The sequence below is a fragment of the Vulpes lagopus genome, chromosome 6 (assembly GCF_018345385.1).
Source record: "Vulpes lagopus strain Blue_001 chromosome 6, ASM1834538v1, whole genome shotgun sequence".
Taxonomy (NCBI): Eukaryota; Metazoa; Chordata; class Mammalia; order Carnivora; family Canidae; genus Vulpes; species Vulpes lagopus.
In genome coordinates this window covers 2,131,344-2,156,615 of record NC_054829.1, presented here as the reverse complement: position 1 = coordinate 2,156,615, position 25,272 = coordinate 2,131,344, and the positions used below count along the sequence as shown (strand labels likewise).

General features: G+C 38.8%; 1 protein-coding gene and 1 pseudogene across 9 annotated transcripts in view; one reads left to right on the top strand and one right to left on the bottom strand.

Annotated features, from left to right (window-relative positions):
• The window catches only part of MARK3 (microtubule affinity regulating kinase 3), a 126,835-nt gene that overhangs the window by 72,924 nt on the left and 28,639 nt on the right, over positions 1-25,272 (top strand). For 7 of the 9 annotated variants that reach the window (XM_041758041.1, XM_041758037.1, XM_041758034.1 and 4 more), the window contains 9 exons: positions 5,978-6,026; positions 8,401-8,466; positions 15,049-15,119; positions 20,117-20,173; positions 22,641-22,877; positions 23,049-23,168; positions 23,414-23,513; positions 24,064-24,176; positions 24,704-24,857. In XM_041758041.1, the coding sequence (XP_041613975.1) occupies positions 5,978-6,026; positions 8,401-8,466; positions 15,049-15,119; positions 20,117-20,173; positions 22,641-22,877; positions 23,049-23,168; positions 23,414-23,513; positions 24,064-24,176; positions 24,704-24,857 (967 nt within the window). The remainder of the gene's footprint in view (positions 1-5,977; positions 6,027-8,400; positions 8,467-15,048; positions 15,120-20,116; positions 20,174-22,640; positions 22,878-23,048; positions 23,169-23,413; positions 23,514-24,063; positions 24,177-24,703; positions 24,858-25,272) is intronic. The other 2 variants (XM_041758036.1, XM_041758039.1) reach the window with 1 other exon arrangement.
• On the bottom strand, positions 4,677-4,794 carry LOC121494128 (annotated as a pseudogene).

Genomic DNA, 25,272 nt, shown 5'->3' with positions numbered 1-25,272 from the left:
GTTATTTCCTTCCAAGGATGCCATCTCTATGCTGGTACTTGTACAGAATGTATCTCTAGCCCAGATTTTTTTCCTGAGCTCTGAGCCCAGATACCATGCACTTTGACTAGCCTCAAGGGCCCTCATACCGCATGTCCAAAAGCAGTTCAGTCTGCCCTGCTGTGCCTTGGTGCAGCCAGTTGTGTCTTCTCTGTCTCAGAGTGGCACCCAGACCTGCCCAGCAGTGTCAGCACCCACTCGGCCTCCCCCTCCTTACCCCCTGAATATTTCCTGTGTCTCCTTCTCTTTATCCAAGATTACTAATAATTACCCAGAAATCTTAGATTTACAGCATGGCTATTTTCTGTTCAAGAAGAGGGTGATCATTATGTTTGCTTCATTATCTCTAACACATAAGTTGTCATTCAAGTCTGTCACTCTGCTGCTACAAATTTTATTTATTTATTTATGAGAGACACAGAGAGAATGCCGAGACATAGACAGAGGGAGAAGCAGGCTTCTGGCAGGGAGCCCTATGTGGGACTAGATTCCGGGACTCCAGGACTCCAGGATCATACTCTGAGCCAAAGGCAGACGCCTAACCGCTGAGCCACCCCAGGCGTGTCCCCCGCCCCCCCCCCCCCCCCCCCCCCCCCGCTTTTTATGATTTTATTTATTCATGAGAGACAGAGTGGCAGAGACATAGGTAGAGGGAGGAGAAGCAGTCTCCTGTGTGAGGAGCCTAACACAGGACTCCATCCCAGGACCCTGGGATTATGACCTGAGCCAAAGGCAGACACTCAACCACTGAGCCACCCTTCCTTCTGTCTTGTACCTGTATATCTGGAGAGGGGAGTCTGAATACTGTCACCATCGTGATTCAGATCACAGTTTTATGTGACCCCGCCCCCCCGCCAATGCTCTTTTTTATGTGCTCACTTTACTTTTTCATTGCTTGGTAAATTGTCTTTTTCCAAAGATAATTCCTGGACAACCCAAGTCCTGGTTGTTGGGACATATCCTTACTCTGTGGTACTATACGTTTGGGTCCTTACTATTCTGATCAGTGGGATCCCGAAGCTATGCCTTCTAGCGAGTTTGTTCAGTTCCTGGGTACCAGTTCCTAGAGGACATGAAAACATTAGGAGGTTGCAGAGTGGTCATTGAGGAGAGAATTATTTCACTTCATATATTTCTGTGTTACTTCATTTTGTGTTTTACAACTAGCATCTGCATAACATGAATGTAGAGAAGTTGAATTAAGATAAAGTAGGTGGATTTCTCGTTAAGTCTCCTTTGGTAATAACAAACCTTTAAAAAACATATTGTATAGTCCTAATAGGGACTTCTCTAAAATTTAATACTTTGAATAACTTACTTTTATCCAAATTTAACTATCTTCAATTATCAGGTTCATGGTTGATTTGAATATATGAAATCTCTGGTGTTTTGTTGTGGGGGTTTTGTTTTGGGACTGGGGTTGGCACCTTTCTGAAATCTCTGGCATTGTTATCACTTATATGCAAACTGTCAACTTTTAAAAACTCTGCCAATGGCAGAGGTCTCCAGTGGCACAGCGGTTTAGCGCTGCCTGCAGCCCAGGGCGTGATCCTGGAGACCCGGGATCGAGTCCCACGTCGGGCTCCCTGCATGGTGCCTGCTTCTCCCTCTGCCTATCTCTCTAGCTGTGTCTCTATGAATAAATAAAATCTTAAAATAAAATAAAATAAAATAATAAAATAAAATAAAATAAAATAAAATAAAATAAAATAAAATAAAATAAAAACTGTGCCAGTGCCCATCTTTTGCCCTGGGGATTTTCTGTACCAGCATCTATCAGTGATTTTGCTTGTAAATTTCTAAGGCAGCTGCATAGCATCATGAGATGAATGTGAACCTTGGAGTCAGAAAACTCACAGTCCTGGCTCCAGTACCTCCTAGCTGGGAGTCTTTGGACATGTTTATCAACTTGCTTGGTCCTCCTTCCTCTGCATTGGAGGTGGTCACAATCACCAGAGTTGTGAACATTAAATTAGATCATAGATGGAAGCATCTAGCTCTGTGCTTCAGATGCAGTGGACACCTCATAGCCACTGCCTTCTTGCTTCCTCATCACCTCCTTGATTAATCTGCTATAGATTTATTAACTCATTTCTGCCTGAAATACAGTTCTGATAGAAGTACACATGTAGTTCTTTGGTACTATCCTACTAGGGAATCTGTGGCTTTTCTTTCTGCTCCGGGTTTAGGCTTGTACTACCTATCCTTCTGTCTGGTTCCATTTCACTTGCCTCTGTCTTTTCACAACACATGCCTTGGTGTGACCTCTGCCATAACTCATGGGTTGTCTGTAGTATATTAGTTATCAACTGCTCTCTAACAGATTACTCCAAAACTGAGCAACTGAAACAAAGCCATCTGCTATCTCAGAGTTCCTGTGAGCCATGTGTTTGGGGGTGACTTAACTAGGTAGTTTTGGCATAGGTGCTTTTAAGTCATTTTGGGCAAGAACCACAGCTGCAGGCATCTGAAGATTTGATTGGGGCTGGTGGGTCTGCTTCCAGAAGAGCCTTCTCACTTGGCCCTGTCGAGGAGGTACAGTTCCTCGCCAGTTGTTTGCGTGAGGCCTCAGTACCTTGCCATCTTGGGGTCTGTCCATTGAGATGTTTAATGTCCTCACAACACAAAAGCGAATGATCTGTGAAAGCATGGAGGTAACTGCAGTGCCTTTCATGACCTACTCAATCTTTGAAAGTCCCCCACTGGGGATCCCTGGGTGGCTCAGCAGTTTAGGGCCTGCCTTTAGTCCGGGGCGTGATCCTGGAGTCCCGGGATCGAGTCCCACATCAGGCTCCCTGCATGGAGCCTGCTTCTCCCTCTGCCCGTGTCTCTGCCTCTCTCTCTAATGAATAAATAAATAAAATCTTAAAAAAAAAAAAAAAGTCCCCCACCATTTCCTCTGCCTTACTCTAATGTTAGAAGTGGGTCACTAAGTGCACCCCGCACTCAGAGTGACATTAAGTTTTACCTTTTGCAGGAAGGACTGTCAAATAATTTGTGGATATATTTTAAAAACTGCCATACCTGGGGTGCTTGCTGGAAGTAAGATTTTCCATCCCATTTCAGATCTAGCAAGAGGTAGGGTAGGGCACAGGGACCTGGAGTTTGCATAAACACCCTTATGATTCTGATGCAGTTGACCTGAAATCCACTTTCAGAAATGCACTCTTCGGCCAGACGGATCGCTTGGTCATCCTTAAATAATAGCCTTAGTTGGCCATACTATCTTGCTCACATATACAAATCACACATAGTTCATTTTCTACTGTGTACAGCTTTCTGAGATCCTGCATGAGTCTGGTTACCTTCATCCTGCCTGCTACACCAGACTGAAGTCAGCTCTGCCTCCCTCAAATTCCTATAATACTGCATCTTTACCTACTTGTGTGGCTCTGATTACTTTATTTCGATGCTGTGCTGCTAGTAGGGTTTTAAAAATGATTTCCTTCATTTGACCTAGTCTCCTTCCAGCAGAACGATGACAGTTCTGCACCAAGCATTCTGCTACTCAGAATTTAAAAGCAGTCTAGTCATTAGAATGCTAAGGAAGCTAGCTCAAACCAGGCTTCTTGGGCAGGCCGGGTAGCTCAGCGGTTTGGCACTGCCTTCAGCCCAAGGCGTGATCCTGGAGACCTGGGATCAAGTCCTGCGTCGAGCTCCCTGCATGGAGCCTGCTTCTCCCTCTGCTTGTGTCTCTGCCTCTCTCTCTTTCTGTCTCTCATGAATAAATAAATAAAATCTTTAAAAAAAACAAAAACAAAACCAGGCTTCTTGGTAGTTAGTACTTTAATGCAGGGATTTATCAAACAAATGAGTTCCTGTTGTGTGGCTTGGTTTCAAGTATATAGTAGTGAAAGGAGACCGGTGTGCCTCCCCACCCCCAAGTGGATGACAAGGCAACAATAAACAGGTACACAAAAATGTATCATTATACTTGAAAGACATTCTAGAAAAGCAAACAGACCACTATGAGCTAAAACAAAGGAGATCTTCTAAAATAAGGTTTTCAGAGAATCTGCCTGAGACTTCAAGGACAGAAAGGAAAAAAGACTCTAAAGAAGGAAAAAGCTTTAAATATTCTGATATCTGAGAGGAATCAAGGTGGCTGGAGCTCAAGTTGTAGGGGGATGTAGAGGCCACCGTGGCTGAGATCTGAGTTTTATATTAAATGCAGGGTCCTAGGCAGCCCGGGTGGCTCAGCGGTTTAGCGCCACCTTCAGCCCAGGGTGTGATCCTGGAGACCCGGGATCGAGTCCCACGTCGGGCTCCCTACATGGAGCCTGCTTCTCCTCTCCCTCTGCCTGTGTCTCTGCACCCCCCCCCCATTAAAAAATAAATAAAACCTTTAAAAAATAATAATAAAAAAATAAAAATAAAGCAGGGTCCTAACTTGTTGGTTGTATCTAACTTGGAGCTTTAGCAATTGGGGAAATAACTGGGAGATTCAGATTATAAGCTACAAATTCAACTGTAATGGATTGGAACACAAAGCTTCTGTGTTGGTTTGACAGAAGGAAACTAAAAAAGAACCCAAGCCAGAATGGTTGTCGGAGTGGCTGTCTTCTCATCTCAGGACATAAAACGTGAGAATGACCACAGCAGCAACAGGAGATACTTGTGTTGGAGATAGTCCTCCAGCCTTTAGAGATGATTCAGGAAAAGAATTTTACTCCTCTCACTCCATGTTTTTTCAATTAGCAATAATCACGCCTCAGATAAACCTCATTGGCTACGATACTGCCACTGCGCAAAGCTTCACTCCATGTTTTTAAGCTCTGAGCTCAATTAGAGGTCGGATACATCCATATCCATCTCCATGCTGTTAGTTGTTAGGTGCTTATTAAATTCTAGATTAGATGTGGACAGGACAAATGCAGTAAGACCCTGTGATTTCTCCCCAGATTCCTTTCCACATAGCTGTTCCTTCTCCTCTTCCCAAGTTCTTCCCAGCCCATGCCTCCTATAGGTTATAGATACTGGGTGTTGGGAGACCTAGTTCTGGCCCATCTCCCCACAGAAAGAGAGCAGGACCTTGGGAGATCTTTCCCTCTCCTTTCCTGGTTTGCACTTGTTTGCAAGAGGATTGGATAATATGGCCTCTTAAATTGTTATTTTCTGAGATCTTCTGTTAGTAGCAGTTTAATATTTCTTATTCTCTGTGATGACTGGGCAACTCTACTGGATGGTTTTTCTTATGGCATCCCCTGGGTTCACTTGTGTGGCAGCATTCAGCTGACAAACTGATGAGACTGTGTGTACTTAGATGAAACAATGGGGTCTTTCCCTACATATAGTCTTTCATACTTGAATATGAAAGGGGCTAGACTGGCCTCTTCATATCATGGCAACATCATTCTAAGATAGCAAACGTCAATACGCCAGCATTTATCCACCCTCCTCTTGCTTTCCAGTTTGATAATGTCCCATTGGCTAGAGCAAGTCACAAAGCCCATACAAAAATGTGAACATGCAAGGCAGGACTCATTAGGACCATTAATTTAACAGTCTGCCAAGACTTCCATGTTAAATTACCTGTCTTCTCCATAAGAATTTCCCAAAGTGGTTTTGTTCAAAATATTCTCGTAGAATTTCTTGGAATTATCAGTCCTAATACTCTCATGAGGTAGTTCATTAGGACTATACATGTTTGGATGGGCAGTATCTACCCCGGTAGATATTAAATCAGGCCGAGTTTAATCACAAACTATTCCTGCCTAAATCTGATCTTATATGTTCATGATAGCAAAATATAATTGAGATTGTGGTATCATCCTCCTCTGTGACTTATGCTTTTCCTGGAGATAAAACTGAAGCATTTATAGCTACCCTAGACTTTCATGCTAATGTTAGATGTGGACTGGTGATTTAAATTTGTATTGCAACAGTGGAATAGAATGTTTAATAACCTGTGTTGGGGGATTATGTGTTTGTTTTTTAGCTCTTCAGAGAAGTAAGAATAATGAAGATTTTAAATCATCCAAACATAGGTATTTTCTGCTTTCTTAAATACTTTTGGGTCTCGATGCATTCCATTTGGGGTCTAAACATATATTCCAGGAGTGATAAGAAATATCTTTCCTCTTCCCAGCCCAGGTATACTTTTCATAAAATATGTATTTATACAAATTGTTGATCATTTTTATTAACTTTTTGAAATTGGTAAAGACAAGTTAAAAGCTCTTAGGTATTAAACTCCTGAATTTAAAGCTTTAATGCAGTAGAAACTCTAATCAGATCATAACTTTCCAATTTTTAATGCATATTAAAACATAATTTTATTTAATTCATATATGGAAAAGGGAATTATAATCAGTCAGTTAAGATTTTCAAAGGTTTTGCTATGGCAGTGTTAAGAAATTACTTGCATATTGAATCGTATTTTAAAAGATACAGGATACCTGCTATCTAATGGAATTTTTTTAGGAATTATTTTTTACAGTATAAATTTGTTTCATGTGCCCTCTGTGTGCATACCTCAGTGCTAGGTTTGATGAGGTGGGTTTAAAGGAAGGGTGTAAGGGCACCTAGCTGGCTCAGTCAGTGGAGCGTGCAACTGTTGATCTTGGAGTCAGGAGTTCAGACCCCATGTTGGACGTTGGGCCTACCTAAAAATAAGTAAAGTACAGATGAGGAAGGGTCATGATCCTGTTCTCATCATAATTATAGGAATAATGTGAAAGTATGCAAATTACTTAGTAATACACATCTTAATATAGTGTGTATATATATACTATATACTATAGTATATATGTATACTATATATAGTATATACTATAGTATATAGTAATATACATACTTAGTATATACATCTCAATGAAAACATTTGATTACACATATAACATAGAACTTTTTGAATAATATAACTTTTTTTACACAGTGATAGTTCCTACAAGCTAAAAATATTACTTCTAGAGTGAAATAGCTGTTAAGACAGCCACTTTAACCAGTTTAATATCAAAATCAGTTCTAGGAAGTAGGAGGGAAAAAGTTTGATGTTACAGATATCCTATCAATTCTTAAGGCATAAGAATAAACGATAAAATGTAGTCACAGGAGGGGAAAGATTATACCCTATTTCATCAAATCTAAGCCACATCATTTAAAAGGCATTACTAGTTTTACATACTGCTAAGGAAAAAAGTCTACGTACTAGTTGAAATGTGAAAAAATATATAATTTTAGAATCAATGAAATAGGATATGTTTGGAGAAAAATAACAAGGAATATATTGAGAAGAAAACCGTTCTTCACTTTTCCTGTCAGCCCTTTACGATTGGCTAGCTAATTCTCGGCTTCATATTCCAGCTTTTCACCAAATAACCAATCACTGCAGCTTAGAACTAGCTAACTTAAACATACTTATTTTCTTTAGTTATTTAAGTTGTGTGCTGATTACAGTTCTCTCTACTTACTCCTAAATGATATATGTTTGATACGATATATACGAATTTATAAAAATTTAAATTTGTATTAGATTCAGATAGTTTTTCCAGAAGAGCCCATATTTACACTGGAATGTTAGGTTTTATTTGTATGTTGATGGTTTACCAGCATATATGTCTTAAATTTCTTTAAATTATTTCGTGACCAAAATAAATAAATAAATAAATAATAAATTATTTCCTGACAACCTGAACATATCATTTTAGAAATTATATGATAACTTTATTCATCAGTTCAGCAAACACATATACTATGTTAGGCACTTTATTAGTCTGATACTCTATATTAAAGTGTCAGAAAATGGCCTGCACCCCATCCCCCCTTTTTTGGTAAATTTAACTTTAAAGTATGTATTACCAAAATAAAGTAGATATGGAAAATAGTGATTCAGTAGCTTTAGAAATGTACTTCAGTTTCATTTTAAAATGTGTATATTTCTGATTGATTTGATATGGTTTTGTGAATTTAAAGTATTTTTAATTTGCTACATAGCAAAGTCACACCGACCCATTGCAAATCTTTAAAAAGTTCTTTTCAATTAATTATAGCATAATCCCTTCTACTACTTTTCCATCTCTTGCTTCAGAATAGTAACAAAAGAACCTTGTTCTCTCAGGACAAGTGAATCAAGCTTCCCAAGCAATAGAAGTCTCAAGTGAAATTGTTCTATATTTCCTTAAAGCCATACACTTGGTGAAGTAAAATAGATCTGAGCAGTCCCTGCAGAATTCATGCTTTATAACATGTGTTGTAGTAATATATGATAAAATTCTCCCAAAAAAAAATCTGTTAAGAGAGCCAGTTATGAAAATCTTCAACAGAGAATCGGTTAACTTTTAGTACTTAGAGTTTATATGTACAGTGTATATGTATACAGACATTGTTTCTTTTTCTCCCAAATCCTTTCCCCTCCCCTAGTGAAGTTGTTTGAAGTCATTGAAACTGACAAAACACTCTACCTAATCATGGAGTATGCAAGTGGAGGTAAGAAACTTACATGGTTCCTCTTTCTTTCTTCCCTTTTAGAAAACACAGCCATGCTCCCTGCATGGATAATTGTTAAGGGTTCATTTAACATCTAGAATCATAATACAGTAGTATTAGAATCAGAAAAGCTGTCTTGGCTCTTCTGGGGGTTACTATTAAGTACTTCAATATTAGCGTTATTAATAATATCCAAAACTGGGATTTCTTTTATTATGGTCAGATGTACATAACATAAAATTTAGCGTTTTGACCATTTTAAGTTTACAGTTCTGTGGCATTAAGTACATCCATGTTGTTGTATAGCCATGACCACCATCCATCCCCAGCACTTTTTCATTTTCCCAGACTGAAACTCTGTCCCCGTTAAACACTAACTTGGCTCTTCTCCTCCCCAGCCCCTGGCACCCACCATTCTACTTCCTGTCTTTGTCAAGCTGACTACTGTGGGTACCTCATATGAGTGGAATCACTCAGCATAATGTCCTCAAGGTTCATTGTGTTACAGCATGTGTCAGTTTTTCTTCCTCTTTAAGGCTGAATCATATACCATCATGTATATATAAACGCGCAACATTTTACGAATTTTAAGCAACAACATTTAACATTTTAAGAACTTGGATTTTTAAATATATTAGTGCATTAGCCTGTTTGAAATCAACGTGTACTGCCTATTGGATGGTTTTCTTTATCGCATTTTAATGTCATTGGTGTTCATCTTTCCTAAGGCCAGAAATGGTAGTTGCAGTACATAAGTTTAGATTTTTCCTTAAAGGTTAAGGACTCATCATTTTTTTGGTCTATAGGGTTGTATACATGTAATCATTTTTCTGAAATGTATGTATATAACTTCTGTTTTACAGAGATACTCATTTTGGGGTTGAGGTTGGGATCACATGTAAGCTCCTTGTCTGCAGAGAGCAGAAACATTCTAATTGGTCTCTGCATGTTCCCTACCTCTACACCTCTAGATAGAGCCTGGCACTTAGCAGATACTCAACAAATAAGAATTGTAGTGCACTTACGAAATCACAAACTACTCGGGACATAAAGGGTAGCTTTGATTGTTTTGATTATAGTAGAGTTTTATTGTTAGGACTTGGATCAGACAGAAAATTCAATCACAGCCTCATTGTAATGAATTAGCCAAAATAAAAGATTTTAAACCTACTGTGGGCAAGAATGAGTTACAATAGGAAAGCCTCTGACACCATCTTTTCATACTCCTAAGTCATTATTAGTTGTGTGATAATAGAGTTTAAATATGTAATTTGAGAATTTAGTTGGGATTTTTCACAATTGAGAAGGAGTGAGAAGAGCTGAAACAATTGCAGTGTCAAAAATCTATATGGAGTTTTAACACTTTCTCCTTGTGTTACAGGCATGTTTATAACCTTTTCATTTGTGTAGCTTCTGCAGTGCTACTGTAAAATTCTATGATTCTACCAAAACGAAAAATACCAGGCTTAGAGAGGAGTAGGTAGTCAATTTAATGAAACTTTGGTAGCTACATAAATTTAGCTTTTACCCTTGAGGAAACGGAGACTGGGAAGTCATTGTGGTCATGCTGCCAGGCTAGGCTGGAGCCCTAGCCTTCTGATAGTAGATAGCCTCTTCTGATTGGTCGGTTGGTCATGGCTTTCCTTTTCCACCTATTTTAAGTGTCAGGGTCATAGAGATTGCTCTTACATAGGAGCAAGACTAACATCTGAGAAGCATCCACTTTTAGTAGAAAGAGGGTGGGCTTTCGAAAACACAGACATGGGATCAATCCAGCCAGTGCCTCTCATTGACAACGTGGCCTGATGAGTTACCATGTCTCTGAGCTTCTTAGCGGATGTGCTAACACAGCCCTCTTTTGAGGGTTCAGTGCATTGTTCAGCATTGTAACAGAACTCATCAGTGGTGGTGGTGCTTTTTTGGCTTGGGCTATTTTAATCAGCTCAACAAAGCACTGTCAATCTCCAGGACATCTGTTTTTTTGTGGTTATATTTGCCATTTGGAAGGAATCTTAGAAACCATCTAAGGCAAACTGCCTAATTTTTACAGATGAAACTGAAGCCTTGGAAGGTTATTCTGTGGCAAAAGTTCCATTGCTAGTTTAGTGTCAGGACCTGAACTAGGTCAAAGGGCTTTCTGATCTGATTACCTGTCCAGTGTCCTCTCAACCACATGGACCCTGACTTGGGTGGGAGAGCCACTATTTGCTTCTTTTTCCTGATAAATAGCCTTTTGAGGTTTTCAGTTGAGCTACTTAATCTGAGTGCTAATACGTTTTTAATAAGGAAAATAAAGCAATCTGGGTTGAATTCCTGATTTATAGCTTTATTGTGAGTGTGACTTTATGGTTCCAAAATCTCTTAAGAGGTTTATATTGCTTATAAATTTATAAAAATATTTTAAAATTATATTGACAGACTTGGACTTTTCTCCATGCTACTCTGCAACAACTAGTGGGTTTAATTCATTATGTTTTTTAAGTCCAAACTGTTTTTCATATGATATGCACACATCTCTTGCTGTATTCATTTTTTAACCACTTGTTTTGGCATTGTATACTATTCTACAAATAGAAAGGTCATTCGCTTAGAAAATGCTGACATTTTACTGAGCTGACATTTCGTAATTCATCATAGTTAAACGAATTGTGTAGTGTAAATTAACAATATGTAATGCATATTGAAAGTCAGCCCTCAACACAAGGGTTTGTAAAAAAAAATGGAAGAGAAAAAAGATTTTAAAAAGAAAAAAACAATATGTAATGCATTTTTAAAGATCATTATGCAATCAAGTGATAACTTGAGAATATTTATGCCTGTCCATTATTTAAATATGTTTCACTTAGGGTAGAAGCTTAAAAATTAGAGATATTAATTCAGAGTAGCTTTTTCCTCAAAAGTATTTGTTATATTCTGAAACTAAGCATTTTTTAAGCATCAGAATCTTCTAGTTGAATGTTATCACTAAGCTGATGGAAATAGTCTTTATTTTTATGAAGTAGATATGATTCTTTCCAAACACATTTTATGTCTAATTTGGTCAATTAGTACTCTTTTCTGTTGATTTCATAAGTATTGTTTCTTTATTCCCACTTGATAATACTAATGTATTTCCTGAAGGGTCACCTCTTCCCTGAGTAATTAATACTGTGTAAACTGTCTGATGGGTGTTCACCAGCATGTGCTGTTGGATTGATCTTCCCATCGAGTCCCAAACCCCCCACTTCTCACCACCATTGCCACTTCCCATTGGAGGCTCAGCGTCCCTCATTCTTGCCCTGATTACTGCACTATTCCCACTTATCTTTCTGTGCCTTCCCCAACCTTGACCTCCTCCCCCTCTGGCAGCCAAAGTGACCTTTTCAAGAGGTCAGTCACTTCACAGCCTCCTTTGCTTCTCCTCGCTCAGAGCAAAACCTGTGGGACTCTTCATGACCTCACCCCTCCTGCCCATCTCCTGTGCCCATCCATTAATTCCCTTCTCCTTGTTCACACTTCTTCAGCCAGATAGCCTTCTTGCTCTCAGCTATTTCCTCTGCCTAGACTCTTTCTCTCAGATAATGACATTGTCCACTCCCTCACAGTAGTCAGCAAAGCACTTGCACATGCAGACACACTTCCTATTTCTTCCTCTGCCTCTGTTCCACAGTCCTTGTCAGCTGACATACTATTTGCTTGTTTGTTGATTCCCTGTCTCTCCCTACCAGAAAGTAAACTTTCTGTGAGGAAAGGGACTTCACTGTGTTTTCTGTTATATTTCCCCAGTGCCTAGAACAATGCATAGCAGTTAGTAGGCACACAATAAATACTTGTTGAATGAATTAACTTATTCAGGACCTGCTTGTTTCCTAATCCTACAATGAAAGTGTAATCCTCTTTTAACACAAACCACTTTCCTTTTTTAACTTTCAGTTTTTATGAAGGCACATTAAAAACATAACCCCTAAAATAAGATGGTATAAACATAGGGAATTTTAATTTTAAGGCTTTTTTCGCTTAAAGATTTTATCAAAGAACTTTTGCCTATAGTTTTTTTTGTTTTTCTTTTTGGTTTGCCAAGTTCCTTTATTGTATAATCTTTAACAGCTAGTATTCTACATGGTTCTAATGCTGGAAATCTGATGTACAAAAATAAAGGGTTTTGATGTTTACCTATGCTACACAATTTCACAATCTAAAGCTGTAATACACTTAACATACAGTCTCTGCTAAGCCAATACAATTATTGGATAGATAACTAAATACAATAGAAATGAACACTGATGATAAATTCAAGCAATGATAGTTTCAGGTCTAAAAAACATTACCTTAATTCACCTATATTTGATGTATCTTACATCTCCTTTGTTAAAATATTGGGGTATTTTAATTGTGAAGAAAATTACAGGAAGACAAATTCTTTAAAAAAAAATAATGTAAGGCTTTAAAAACAGTTAATAACTCCTATTCCACATGGGACAATACATTTAAATTGTCTTACCATTAATGCTACACTAGCATTGCTTCTGCTTTTAAAAAGGAAAACAAAATGAATTTTAAGAAATATTCCTTCACTTGCTCTTGGACTATACATTTTAAATAGAATTGTAAAAAGATTGAATGCTTTTACTAAAGAATATATATATATGTATAGAAGATATGTTTCTCATACTAACATATAAACACATTCTGCTCTTCCCCACTTCCCTCCACACCAAGTCTGAGGGATCCTAGCAGTCATCTCCAAATTAACAACTTTAAAGCTTGGGCAGTCAGCAGAAAAGATTTAAAAAGTACAAGAACAATCTTAAATTGGCCTAGAAAGACCACAAACTTAAGTGATATAGTTTAAATTATGAGCTGAGTCTTTTTATCGCAACCCTAGAGAGAGTCAAGTATTTAGAAGGGCACAGGTAATAGGAGCGCTGAAAAGTCTTTCCTTTGATGGTGTGGACAGAGAAGCCAAAGTATGCAAAATAAATAAAATGAGGTTTAGTAGGTCACAGCAATTTTGAAGACATGTATTTAAAGAAATAAAGAAAAAAAAATTATTCAGTGCCTGTTTTAGAAGCTGAATGCGGTACTTTTTACTTAGAACAACTTTTGCAATATAGTTACATTCTATGTTTTAAAATATAGTAGCAATTTTAATTAATGTAGTATTTATCCTCTAGTTGCAGTCTTATCAAACCTACCTCAATAAAGAATAATTCATCAATAAAGAATATGAAATTTGATTTGTAACATAGTAATCTCAAATTGAATGATACAAGTATAATACTTCAACATATCAAAAATACTGAGTATTGATGTAAACTGTTCAGGTGGTAATTCTTCTTTGATAAAAGCAATAAAAAAACTTAATATTATAACATAAAATTATGTATATAAAGCAATTATTTAGAATTGCACCAAAAACTTAAAAGAGTGCACACGATAGAGAAACGTAATTCATTTCTAAAAACGTGATCCTATTTCATAGTAAATGAAACGGAAGTACTTATTCTTTAAATCAGTAAGAAAACATGTACACCCAAATTACTTAAAAGTGCCAATAAATCAAATACCAATTTATCCCAATACATATTCTTATGGTTTCATTTTTCCACTAGCCAGCAGTTTGAACCAATGTGATATAACTTGGTAGCATTCTAAATATTTTATTTTACTGTATTATATATATAAATATCATTTCAAAATGATTCATTTAAAATATAAAAATTCCAAGAGCCTTAGGTAATAGTGAGAAAACAAACCCATTGAATAGTATGTCCAAAGAATGAAATACTAAATAGTACATACATATACTAGATATATCACTATCAAGTGGGGGAAAGCGATAAAAACAAAATAGCAGCTCTAGATAGTACTGAAAATCAAAACCAATCATGATTCTAATAGCAGACTGATTATAATTGATATCAAACAGTAAAAAGGGAGAAAACAAAATTAAAGTGCATATTAATTTTAATAATGTAGGCACAGCGGAATATAATAGTGTGTAGGTCAACGCTTACATGCTATTAGATCTTTAACGTGCAAATTCATGACATTAGGAGCCCCAAATGCATTTTAACGCTGTCATAGGCATGTCAAGTTTTTCTGCTTAAAGAAACTGCAAATCTATATGCTTATTGCATATATGTAGTGAAATGGAATTCTCTGGGGAGACCTTAGCATTATAAGTAGTACCTGCATATAAGGTCATTTATATTTTTTCAAATATTTAAAGGCATTACACTTGAGAGTTACAAACATCTTTCTAATTGTCTCAAAGTAATTTGCAGAATTAAGACAAACATATTTCTGGAACTCCCAACTTATTTTTGCTTTTATTCAGCATTTATATTTCTGCCAAGTAGACACCTAGTATATCTTCTACTCAGGTCTATGTTGTCTTGGTGAGGAAGTTTATGGCTTAGACTTTTGCCTATAGTTAAACTTAAGGCTAGCTTAGTTCGAAATCCATGTTTCTGTTTATCTTCGTGCCTGTATTTAAAAATAAAAATCAGAGCATTTCTAAAAGTGAAACATCATCAATTTATGGGAAAAGTAATGTGTAGAAGTAGCACTTCTGCTGACTTTTATTTCTCTCAATTATAGGTGAAGTGTTTGACTATTTGGTCGCACATGGAAGAATGAAGGAAAAAGAAGCAAGAGCTAAATTTAGACAGGTATGAATTAATGCACCTTTAGTTTATTAACTTAATAAAGTTATCTTGCTTATTTATTCCTGAAGCATACAGTGTTTGCCTATATAAATGGGTTATAAGGCCCATTGGATGGAGCAAGGGTTAGCAATTCAGTTCAACAAAAATTTATTAAGTATATTTCATGTCTAAGGAACTGTACTAGAGATGACCGTGGGTTCAGTTTCTAGCTTTATCAAGATTTTCACCTCACTCTTAACCTTGGTTTTTGACAATTTGGCCTCAAAAATCTAGAGTGTTTTGGGATGCCTGGGTGGCTCAGTGGTTGAGCGTCTGCCTTTGACTCAGGATGTGATCCCAGGGTCCAGGATCGAGTCCCACATCGGGCTCCTGCAGAGAGCCTACTTCTCCCTCCGCCTATGTCTCTGCCTCTCTCTCTGTCTCTCATGAATAAATAAAATATTTAAAAAAGAGAGAGAGAAAGAAAAAATCTAGAGTGTTTCAAAACACCTAAGATTGTATCAATTAAAACTATTTCCCGATTTTTAGCAAGAAGAGTGTTACAATCCCAAAATTCATTATTAGCTTTGTCTTACATAAGCCAGATGCAGGCTTAAATTTAACTTAAATACCAGACACCTGGGTGGCTTAGTGGTTGGGCGACTGACTGCCTTTGGCTCAGGGTGTGATACCGTGATCCCAGATTGGGTCTCACATCAGGCTTCTTGGTGAAGGCCTGCTTCTCCCTCTGCCTGTGTCTCTGCGCCTCTCTCTCTCTCTCTTTCATGAATAAATAAGTAAAATCTTTTAAAAAAGAAACTTGGGGCAGCCTGGGTGGCTCAGCAGTTTTAGCTCCTGCCTTCAGCTTAGGGCCTGATCTTGGAGACCCAGGATCGAGTCCCACATAGGGCTCCCTGCATGGAGCCTGCTTCTCCCTCTGTCTGTGTCTCTGCCTCTCTCTCTCTCTCTCTCTCTGTCTCTCATGAATAAATAAATAAAGTCTTAAAATAAATAAATAAATAATAAACTTAAATATTAATAGTACTTTGAATTAAAACCTATTAAAGAACAAAGCTTGAGGGATCCCTGGGTGGCGCAGCGGTTTGGCGCCTGCCTTTGGCCCAGGGCGCGATCCTGGAGACCCAGGATCGAATCCCACATCGGGCTCCCGGTGCATGGAGCCCGCTTCTCCCTCTGCCTGTGTCTCTGCCTCTCTCTCTCTCTGTGACTATCATAAATAAATAAAAAATTTAAAAAAAAAAAAAAAAAAAAAAGAACAAAGCTTGAGACTAATCTTTGGCCAGCATTTAACTTCTCATATCCTAAATTTTTCTACCTACAAAAATTGGAAGCTATACTTGATGATAAATTTTGAAGTACTTTCCAGTTCTGGTATCAGTTTATTCTGTGTCTTTGGAGGGAAGCTTAAATTTCTCTTTATGACAAAACAAAGTCTGTCTGGCCCTTTCCATAACTATACTCTTTAATTTTTATAAATTGACCACTTAAAAGCCAAGAGGGTTTTTCCCCCCCTCATAAAACATAATTTCCTTCCCACTAAGATACTGTCTGATTTGCAAACATTTATGTGGATATGGTCTGTTGATTGTGAGGAATAGGTTAGTGCCACCAGCAACAGCAGGTTTGAGCCTGACTCTCTCCAGTGAAGCAGCTAGCGCTTCACTGTCACTGCTCCTCACTTCTGTTTCCACCCATCTCCCTGGTAGGGTCCGACTTGTAGGAGGGACTCGGACATTTACTAACCTACATCTTGAGGCAATCACTTATTTCTTATTTTAAATTTCCTGCAGAAATTCTAAAGTCTTTATTGAGGAACCTGTTAGTTGGTCAAGGAAAGCCTAGTTTATGTGCTTTAAAACTAACAACTTGATTTACACTGCTTACAGTTTAATCTTGCCATAGTATTTCCTTAAGACCCCTCATTTGAACTTGGAAGGATGAAGCAGGATATTGGTGTTTCTACTTTGCTGTATCTAATTGCCATGCTTTCCAAAACTTTATAAGCTATTCTTTGACTAAATAAGTTTTCGTCTTTGGGGCAAAGAGGAAGGTGTACCATATACAAGGTATACTCTGCATGATAATGTCTGTGAAAAATAGACCCTTCTTTCTACATTCATCAGTAGATAATGCCTCCTTCCTACCTCCTTCACCATTCTCATCCTAGTGACCGCTTGTATGGTTAAGCCTTTGAATGAGCTCTGTTCTTTTCAAAGAGAATAGATTCCTGGTTCCATCCCATCTCCTTTCTTGCTGTGTTGGTAACGTTGCTGCCTCTGCTTTTTCCTGTTTGGAGGTAAATTAGGTTTGCTTTCATATTTCAATCTGGAAAACATCCAGATTCTCAGCCTTTCTTAAGAAATAACTGATTGTAGGGCAGCCCGGGTGGCTCAGCGGTTTAGTGCCACCTTCGGCCCAGGGCCTGATCCTGGAGACACGGGATTGAGTCCCACGTCGGGGTCTCTGCATGGAGCCTGATTCTCCCTCTGCCTGTCTCTCTCTCTCTCTCTCTCTCTCTCTCTCTCTCTCTCTCACGCGCGCGCGCTCATGAGTAAATAAATAAAATCTTAAAAAAAAAAAAAAGAACTGATTCTAGCTTAAAAGAATGCAGAAAAACCCAGAGATTTAAAGCTGAGTATTTTTAGGTTATTGTGGCTTTGAAAGGTTAACTTTTGAGTTCTTTGGAGGTAAAAGAAGTTTTTTGATCTCTTTGAGAAGGGATAAGAAATTGTCAAATCTGATTCAAAAGCAAAATTTCAAAATAATCTGTAAGAGAAATCTCAGTATAGCAGGGGGTGAAAAGAGGGAAAGTCAGGTCAGACAGAATTAAGGTCAGTGGTACCCACATCCTAGGCAGTGCGCCTGTTTGTTTTGGGTAAACAAAGCGATTTCATTTTCCCAGTTTTCATGCAGAGTAGCACGGCATAAATGATCATCATCTAAGGTAACAGGTGTTCTAAACTACATTTTGGTGGGACACCTGGGCGAATCAGTGGTTGAGTGTCTGCCTTTGGCTCAGATCGTGATCCTGGAGTCCAGGGATTGAGTCCCATGTTGGGCTCCCCTCAAGGAGCCTGTTTCTCCCTCTGCCTATGTCTCTACCTCTCTGTGTCTCTCATGAATAAATAAATAAAGTATTTAAAATAAATAAACTGTATTTTGGCATTGGAATTTTTATAATTTTTGTTAATTATAAGTGGACCTGATCTTATGAATATTCACTTTATGAAGTATGTAGCTACTTAGTAAAGCCCTGATTTTGGCATAACCTCACCTTAACTCCAGTCCAGGTTCTCCTTGCTCCTTGCTCTTAACCAGAATGCCAACTGATAAAATAGCTGGGGTGCTTAGCTGGTTCGGTAGGTAGTATGCAACTCTTGATTTCCGGATCATGAGTTCAAGGCCCATGCTGGATGTGAAGCCTACTTAAAAGTAAAAACAGCCTTCCTGTGTAGGTAGGTGTGTGGAGCTTACAATTAAAAGTTGATGATGGGGCAGCCTGGGTGGCACAGTGGTTTAGCGCCGCCTTCGGCCCAGGGCCTAATCCTGGAGACCCGGGCTCAAGTTCTGCGTTAGGCTCCCTGCATGGAGCCTGCTTCTCCCTCTGCCTGTGTCTCTGCCTATCTCTCTCTCTTGTGGATAAATAAATAAAATCTTAAAAAAAAAAAAAAAAAAAAAAAGGCTGATGATGATCTGGAGAAAGAAGCCATATTTTCATTAGAACCCCAGTTTTGGTATATGTGGTCATATGTAGTTATACATGCATAACACCAACTAAAATATTAGAAGCAGATACACTAAAACAACCAGAGATGTTATTAGGCATATGCTTAAATATACCTTTCTGTATTTCCTAAAATTCCTATAATAGGCATAAAACTTTTATTAAACTAGAAAAGGTGGCTTCTGAGGTGCCTGTGTGGCTCAGTCAGTTAAGCATCTGCCTTCAGCTTAGGAATTGGGCTCCCTCTCCCTCTACTCCTCCTCCCAACCCTTTGCATGCTTTCTCTCTTAAATAAGTAATAAATAAAATCTTTAAAAAGAAAGAAGGAAGGAAGGAAAGCGCAGACTTCTTTAAAAATTAGAAGTGTGAGGGATCCCTGGGTGGCGCAGCGGTTTGGCGCCTGCCTTTGGCCCAGGGCGCGATCCTGGAGACTCGGGATCGAATCCCACATCGGGTTCCCGGTGCATGGAGCCTGCTTCTCCCTCTGCCTGTGTCTCTGCCTCTCTCTCTCTCTCTGTGACTATAATACATAAATAAAAATTTAAAAAAAAAAAATTAGAAGTGTGAAATTTCAGCAAAATAGTTGTTTAATCAACAGTACTAATCTCAGGAATGACCCAAAGCTAACTAAATAAAAGCTTATCATCCAGAGAGTAGAAGGGACCCTTATGGATCAAGCACACAATAGCTTATCTAGTTTATAGTTCACATGTATTACATTTACTTTTCCACTTTAAGGAAGAGGAAGCTGATCCTCAGACAGGTGAAATAAGTTTTGCTGTCTTTGAGCCCACAGCAGGTAAAAGGAAGACAGTGTTATAAGAAGCAGTCCTGATGGGGAAGAGAAGAAATTAGCAGGAGACCCAAGGTGGATGAACACCTGGCCATGGATAGTCTATAACTGCCAGTTTGGTTTTGAGTTAATTACATGGGTACTATCGCAGCAGAGCCATCTGATCCTGGGTCTGGGGGCAATTAGGGTCCTCCAGATCCAGGTAATTTATTGGGCCTTGGCACCACATTCCCAAATAACCAGAATGTCGAGTAAGCCCAAGAGGAGACGTGCCAGTTAAAATTAGACCAGGAAGAGTATCCTTGCCTGTCTCTTCTTGCCCTTACCCCTGAATTTTTCCAAATCGGAAAGTTCAAAGCACAAGAAAATTATTTTTAGAGATCCACACAGATATTCAGGTGCTCACTGAGTATTTTGCCTGCGTGAACATTAATGAAGTTTTCATCTTAACAATGATTATTAATCTGTGTCTCTCCTGTGCAGATTGTATCTGCAGTCCAGTACTGCCACCAAAAGCGGATTGTTCACAGAGACCTCAAGGTGAGTTGCAGGGCCCTTAGTCTGTGAGTGTGTGCTCTACCTGTATATGCTCAGTTTTCTGGGTGGTCACAGGTTAGAGTATGTTATTAAATAAGAAAAAGTAAAACCTTTAATAATTGATCCTTTTAATCAGGTTTTGGTACTCATGAAATACAAAGTTTATTAAAAGTATTTTATATTTGAATTAAGGTAAATCATAGTTGGTCCTGAAAAAATAACGTCATACTACCAAACAGCTAGGGGCCTCCCTAAATGTATGCTTTCACCTGAACGGTGCCCTAAGTGCCACCTGGCCACCTCTTCCATGTCTCCGGTCAGCCTTCTCTCCTGGTAACAGCAGTGCTGCTGGAGACCTGCTGCACACAGCTTTGCTTCTGCCCTCACTCTAGGCATAGGATACTGTTTTCTATTTCCCAGAGAACATAGAAATGCCAAGCAGAAACTCACTTCAGTTTCCTAGCAAGCCTGCAAAGCAAGCTGCACCCACGCACCCTCTTCACCTCTCAGAACATTTCTCTTATTCCAGTCAGTAGGGCAGCTCTGCCCACCCTGCCTCTGGTTCCTGGGCCCTCTGCCCACTGGCTTCTCACCAGCAGCATTTTCAAAAACATGCTGAATACTGGACTATCTTTTACCAAAAAAACCTCTCAACCCCAAGTCCCCGTCCAGACACACACCTTTTCTCTCTCCACCTTCACAGCCGTATCTCTCTAAACATCATCTAGATTCTGTTGGTACATACCTCCTCCCCCTCTGCATGTAATTATTATCCATGGCTTGTCCCTCTCCACAACCCACTCTGCTACTTAGGCATCCACTCTAGTAGCTGCGGTGGCTCCTATATGCTGCCGACCCCCAAATCTATGATCCATGTCAGTAGCCAGAGCTGTCTTCTGGGACCCAGTCCCCAGCTGACAGATGTGTACCCGCTAAGCCCCACTTGTGCCTCAGGTTCAGTAGAAATCCCTTTCTACATGTCTTTCCTTTACCTTTTTGCTTCCTGGACTGTTCATTTCTCATTCTAGTGCCTCATATCCCTCAGTGCCTCCATTTCCTTTGCTCTGCTGTTCTTTTAGTCTCCAGGTGCTTTTGCTACTGTTTGCTAAATCACTCTTGATCACGCTCTTCCTCATCTAGACCACCAGCATTTCATACACTAGCTTCTCATTGGTCTTCCCTGCTTCCAGTCTTTCCTCTCCCTCTCTTGTTTTTTATTTTTTATTTATTTATTTTTTTAATTATTCATGAGAGAGAGAGAGAGAGAGGAAGAGACACAGGCAGAGGGAGAAGCAGGCTCCCTGCAGGGAGCCCTATGTGGGACTCAATCTTAGGACCCCCGGATGACAACCTAAGCCGAAGGCAGACGCTCAACCGCTGAGCCACCTAGGTGTCCTACCTCTCCCTCTCTTGTCTGTCTTTACTTGTCTGATCTTTTAAAAATACAAACAAGATTGTCATTTTCCTGCTTGAGTTACTCTTTAATGGCTTCCCATTGCCCTTAGGTTGAAAACTTGAACTTCCTACCAGTCGCTGGACTGGCCCTTTCTGTTTGGGCCATGCCCATGTCCCCTGCACCTCTTTTCCACACACTTTCAGTTTTTTGAATGTAAAACATGTTCTCTCTTTCCTTCTCAGTTTTCAGACTATTTATTCTGCCTGCCACTTCATACTCACTACTATTAACTAGGCCTCTAGGCAGTGGTTTTGATTTTTACCCCCTTTAGGAAACCTTCGTGCACATTTCAGTGCTGGGCCCACAGCTCCCCACTGAAGTCAAAGCATAGCTGCTTGGCTTTCTGCCTTTCCCCCTCTAACCAGACCCTGTCTGTCTTATTCACCATTAAATGTTCAGACACAAATATAATGCCAGGTGTGTCATTGGCACATGGTAGATGTTTGTTGAAATAAGTGAAAATTACTATGATCTGTACCTTGAATGAGGTGTACGGCTCTCCCCTCCCCAATAATAGCCACATGCATAGTTCTTTAGCAGTTTTTGTGAAACGTGGCTGTCCACTTAAAGCAAGTATTCATTTTTTAAAGCTGCTTATCATTATTAATTGAAAAAGCTATTTAAATGTTTTTTTATCATGAGGCATTTACTGTTTAAAATATTGCCAGATTTAATCTATATTTTGTATCTGTTAACTTTGTTAATGTTAAAAAATTAGAAATTCTGGGTGCCTGGCTGGCTCAGTCAGGATAGCACCTGACTCTTGATCCCAGTGTTGTAAGTTCCAGCCCCACATTGGGTATAATGATTATTTAATAATAAAATTAGAAATTCTAATTTATCTCCTGGGGTTTGTTTTTGTTTTTGCTCTAGAAAGAATGTTTTCTCATTTTGTTCATTAGGATATTTTAACTTTATATCATTACATAAAGCTTTTATGAAATGCCTAATTCTATCACAGTTCTAATTATATTTTGGTTAAATTCCATTTTTGTCTTGATGTTTTCCCTCTAGGCCGAAAATCTATTGTTAGATGCTGATATGAACATTAAAATAGCTGACTTTGGTTTTAGCAATGAATTTACTGTTGGCAGTAAACTGGATACGTTTTGTGGCAGTCCTCCATATGCAGCCCCAGAGCTCTTCCAGGGCAAGAAATATGATGGGCCGGAAGTTGACGTGTGGAGCCTTGGAGTAATTCTCTACACTCTAGTCAGCGGGTCACTCCCCTTTGATGGACAGAACCTAAAGGTATAAGAACCCGTTGTTATCCATGTTCTTCAGAATGCTAAACATATTACTAAATGATGACGGTTAATATTTTAATGATCTGTCAGTATGATGGGATTTCAGTGGGTTCTTTTCTAACCTAAAAATTGACTCACTAGTTTTCTTTCCTCCCTACCTCCCCCTTCCCCCAAGGAACTGAGAGAAAGAGTATTAAGAGGGAAATACAGAATCCCTTTCTACATGTCCACAGACTGTGAAAACCTTCTCAAACGTTTCCTGGTGCTAAATCCAATAAAACGAGGCACTCTAGAGGTAATCACATAAGTGCAAGATAAGTAATGACTTTGGAAAGTCTAAAGTATTTTTAGACTTTTGATTGGTTTGTATGCATACTGAATAGTGTCCTGGGGCTTTTAAAGCAGGGATTGGGACATTAAAAACTTTTTAAAGTTATCCTTTGAGATATAATCCTTGACATGTTGAAAATAAAATTTTCTAAACATTGTGGTTATCAGCATGTTTTATTTTATGCTGCTAATGAATAGTTCACCTTTCAGCAAATCATGAAGGACAGATGGATCAATGCAGGGCATGAAGAAGATGAACTTAAACCATTTGTTGAACCAGAACTAGACATCTCAGACCAGAAAAGAATAGGTAATTTACTCTGTGCCTGCATGCTGATGTGTGTGCAAGCAACATATTTCTTTTTGACCCCTATGGATATGCTAAAATGGGAACAGTAGGAAGTTAAACGTAAGTTATATGAGTCAGCTTGTATGTTTTGTCGTATTTAGGAACTTACCTGTAGTTTCCTAGAATATCACTTAGTAACTCAGAAATAAGTCAACTGCCCATTTATGTTAGAAAATCTATAATGGGGGCACCTGGAGTTGGTTAAGCATCTGTCTTAGGCTCAAGTCATGATCCTAGAATCCCAGGATCTAGCCCCGCTTTGGGCTTCTTGCTCAGCGGGGATCCTGTTTTCTCTCCCTCCCTCTGCTGCTCCCTCTGCTGGTGTGCTCGCATGCGCATGGGCTCGTGCTCTCTCTCTCTCTCTCTCTCTCTCTCTGTCAAATAAATAAATAAAAACCTTAAAAAAAATCTATGATGTTTTGGGTCAAATAAAGGAAATTATTTTATCCTGCAACACAGTGATTTTTGTATCTAAACAAAACACATAAACTATATTATGTCCTTCTTTTAGATATTATGGTGGGAATGGGATATTCACAAGAAGAAATTCAAGAATCTCTTAGTAAAATGAAATATGATGAGATCACAGCTACGTATTTGCTGTTGGGGAGAAAATCTTCAGAGGTAAGAGTAATTAATCAGAAGGAGCTAACATGATGTTTAGGTAAATGATGGAGCTTAGTAAGTTCTTTTCTTAGTTTTTATTTTGTTAATATGTGTGACATTTGCATGTATCATTTTTAAATTTACCTGCAAATGACAAATCTAACTGCTATGACCATTATGAATTACTGTTTTATCTTTGAGATAGTAACCTTAATGGTGGGTGTTGTCACAAACTTGAATGTCATAAGTTAACCTATAGCCATTAATAGTTTAGAAATGATGTAAAGTATGAGATGAAGAGAACATTTTAAATTATTTGAAAAAGCCTAAAAAGAAGATCATAAATACCTATGCTTTCATGAGCTTTTTCAGCAGTCAGAAAAATATTTGTACCCAAATTTAAGGTTGTCGTTTTTGTACATCGTGATTCTCCGTCTGTAAATGAAATGTTTGTGAGAGGTTTGTGTGTTATGAGAAGTTTAGTTTCCTAACGTACTATTTGGGTCCGTGTTGTGGTTTGCTCTGTTCTTCTCATTTCCTCTTAGCTGGATGCTAGTGACTCCAGTTCTAGCAGCAATCTTTCACTTGCTAAGGTTAGGCCAAGCAGTGACCTCAACAACAGTACTGGCCAGTCTCCCCACCACAAGGTGCAGAGAAGTGTTTCTTCCAGCCAGAAGCAGAGGCGGTACAGTGACCATGGTAAGTTTGAGACCATTCCATTCCAGTGTGTTCTCCTGCAGTCTCTCCTCACAGAAAAGACATCCTAACATTGGGAGCAACCTTTTGCTTAAGGCCTACTGGGATAGGAATCTGACTTGATTTCCTTTCAGAACATTTCTGTCCTACCAGCCCTGCCAGTGATGGCCTGATCATCTCAAGGCTCTATTCTCCTCAGTACACTCACTCCTCTGGGACTCCTGCTTTAGTCTTTGGTTCTCTGTTCCCACTCTTCCTTATCTCTGCATCAGATATATTTTCCTGAGCATTATCCAACACTTGCTGCAGTAATGAAAGTATTCTAGATTTATGCTGTCCAGTGGCCACATGTGGCTGTTGAGCACTTGAACTGGGAAAATGGCTTTCAGTTTTGCCTAAGCTAAATTTATGTAGCTAC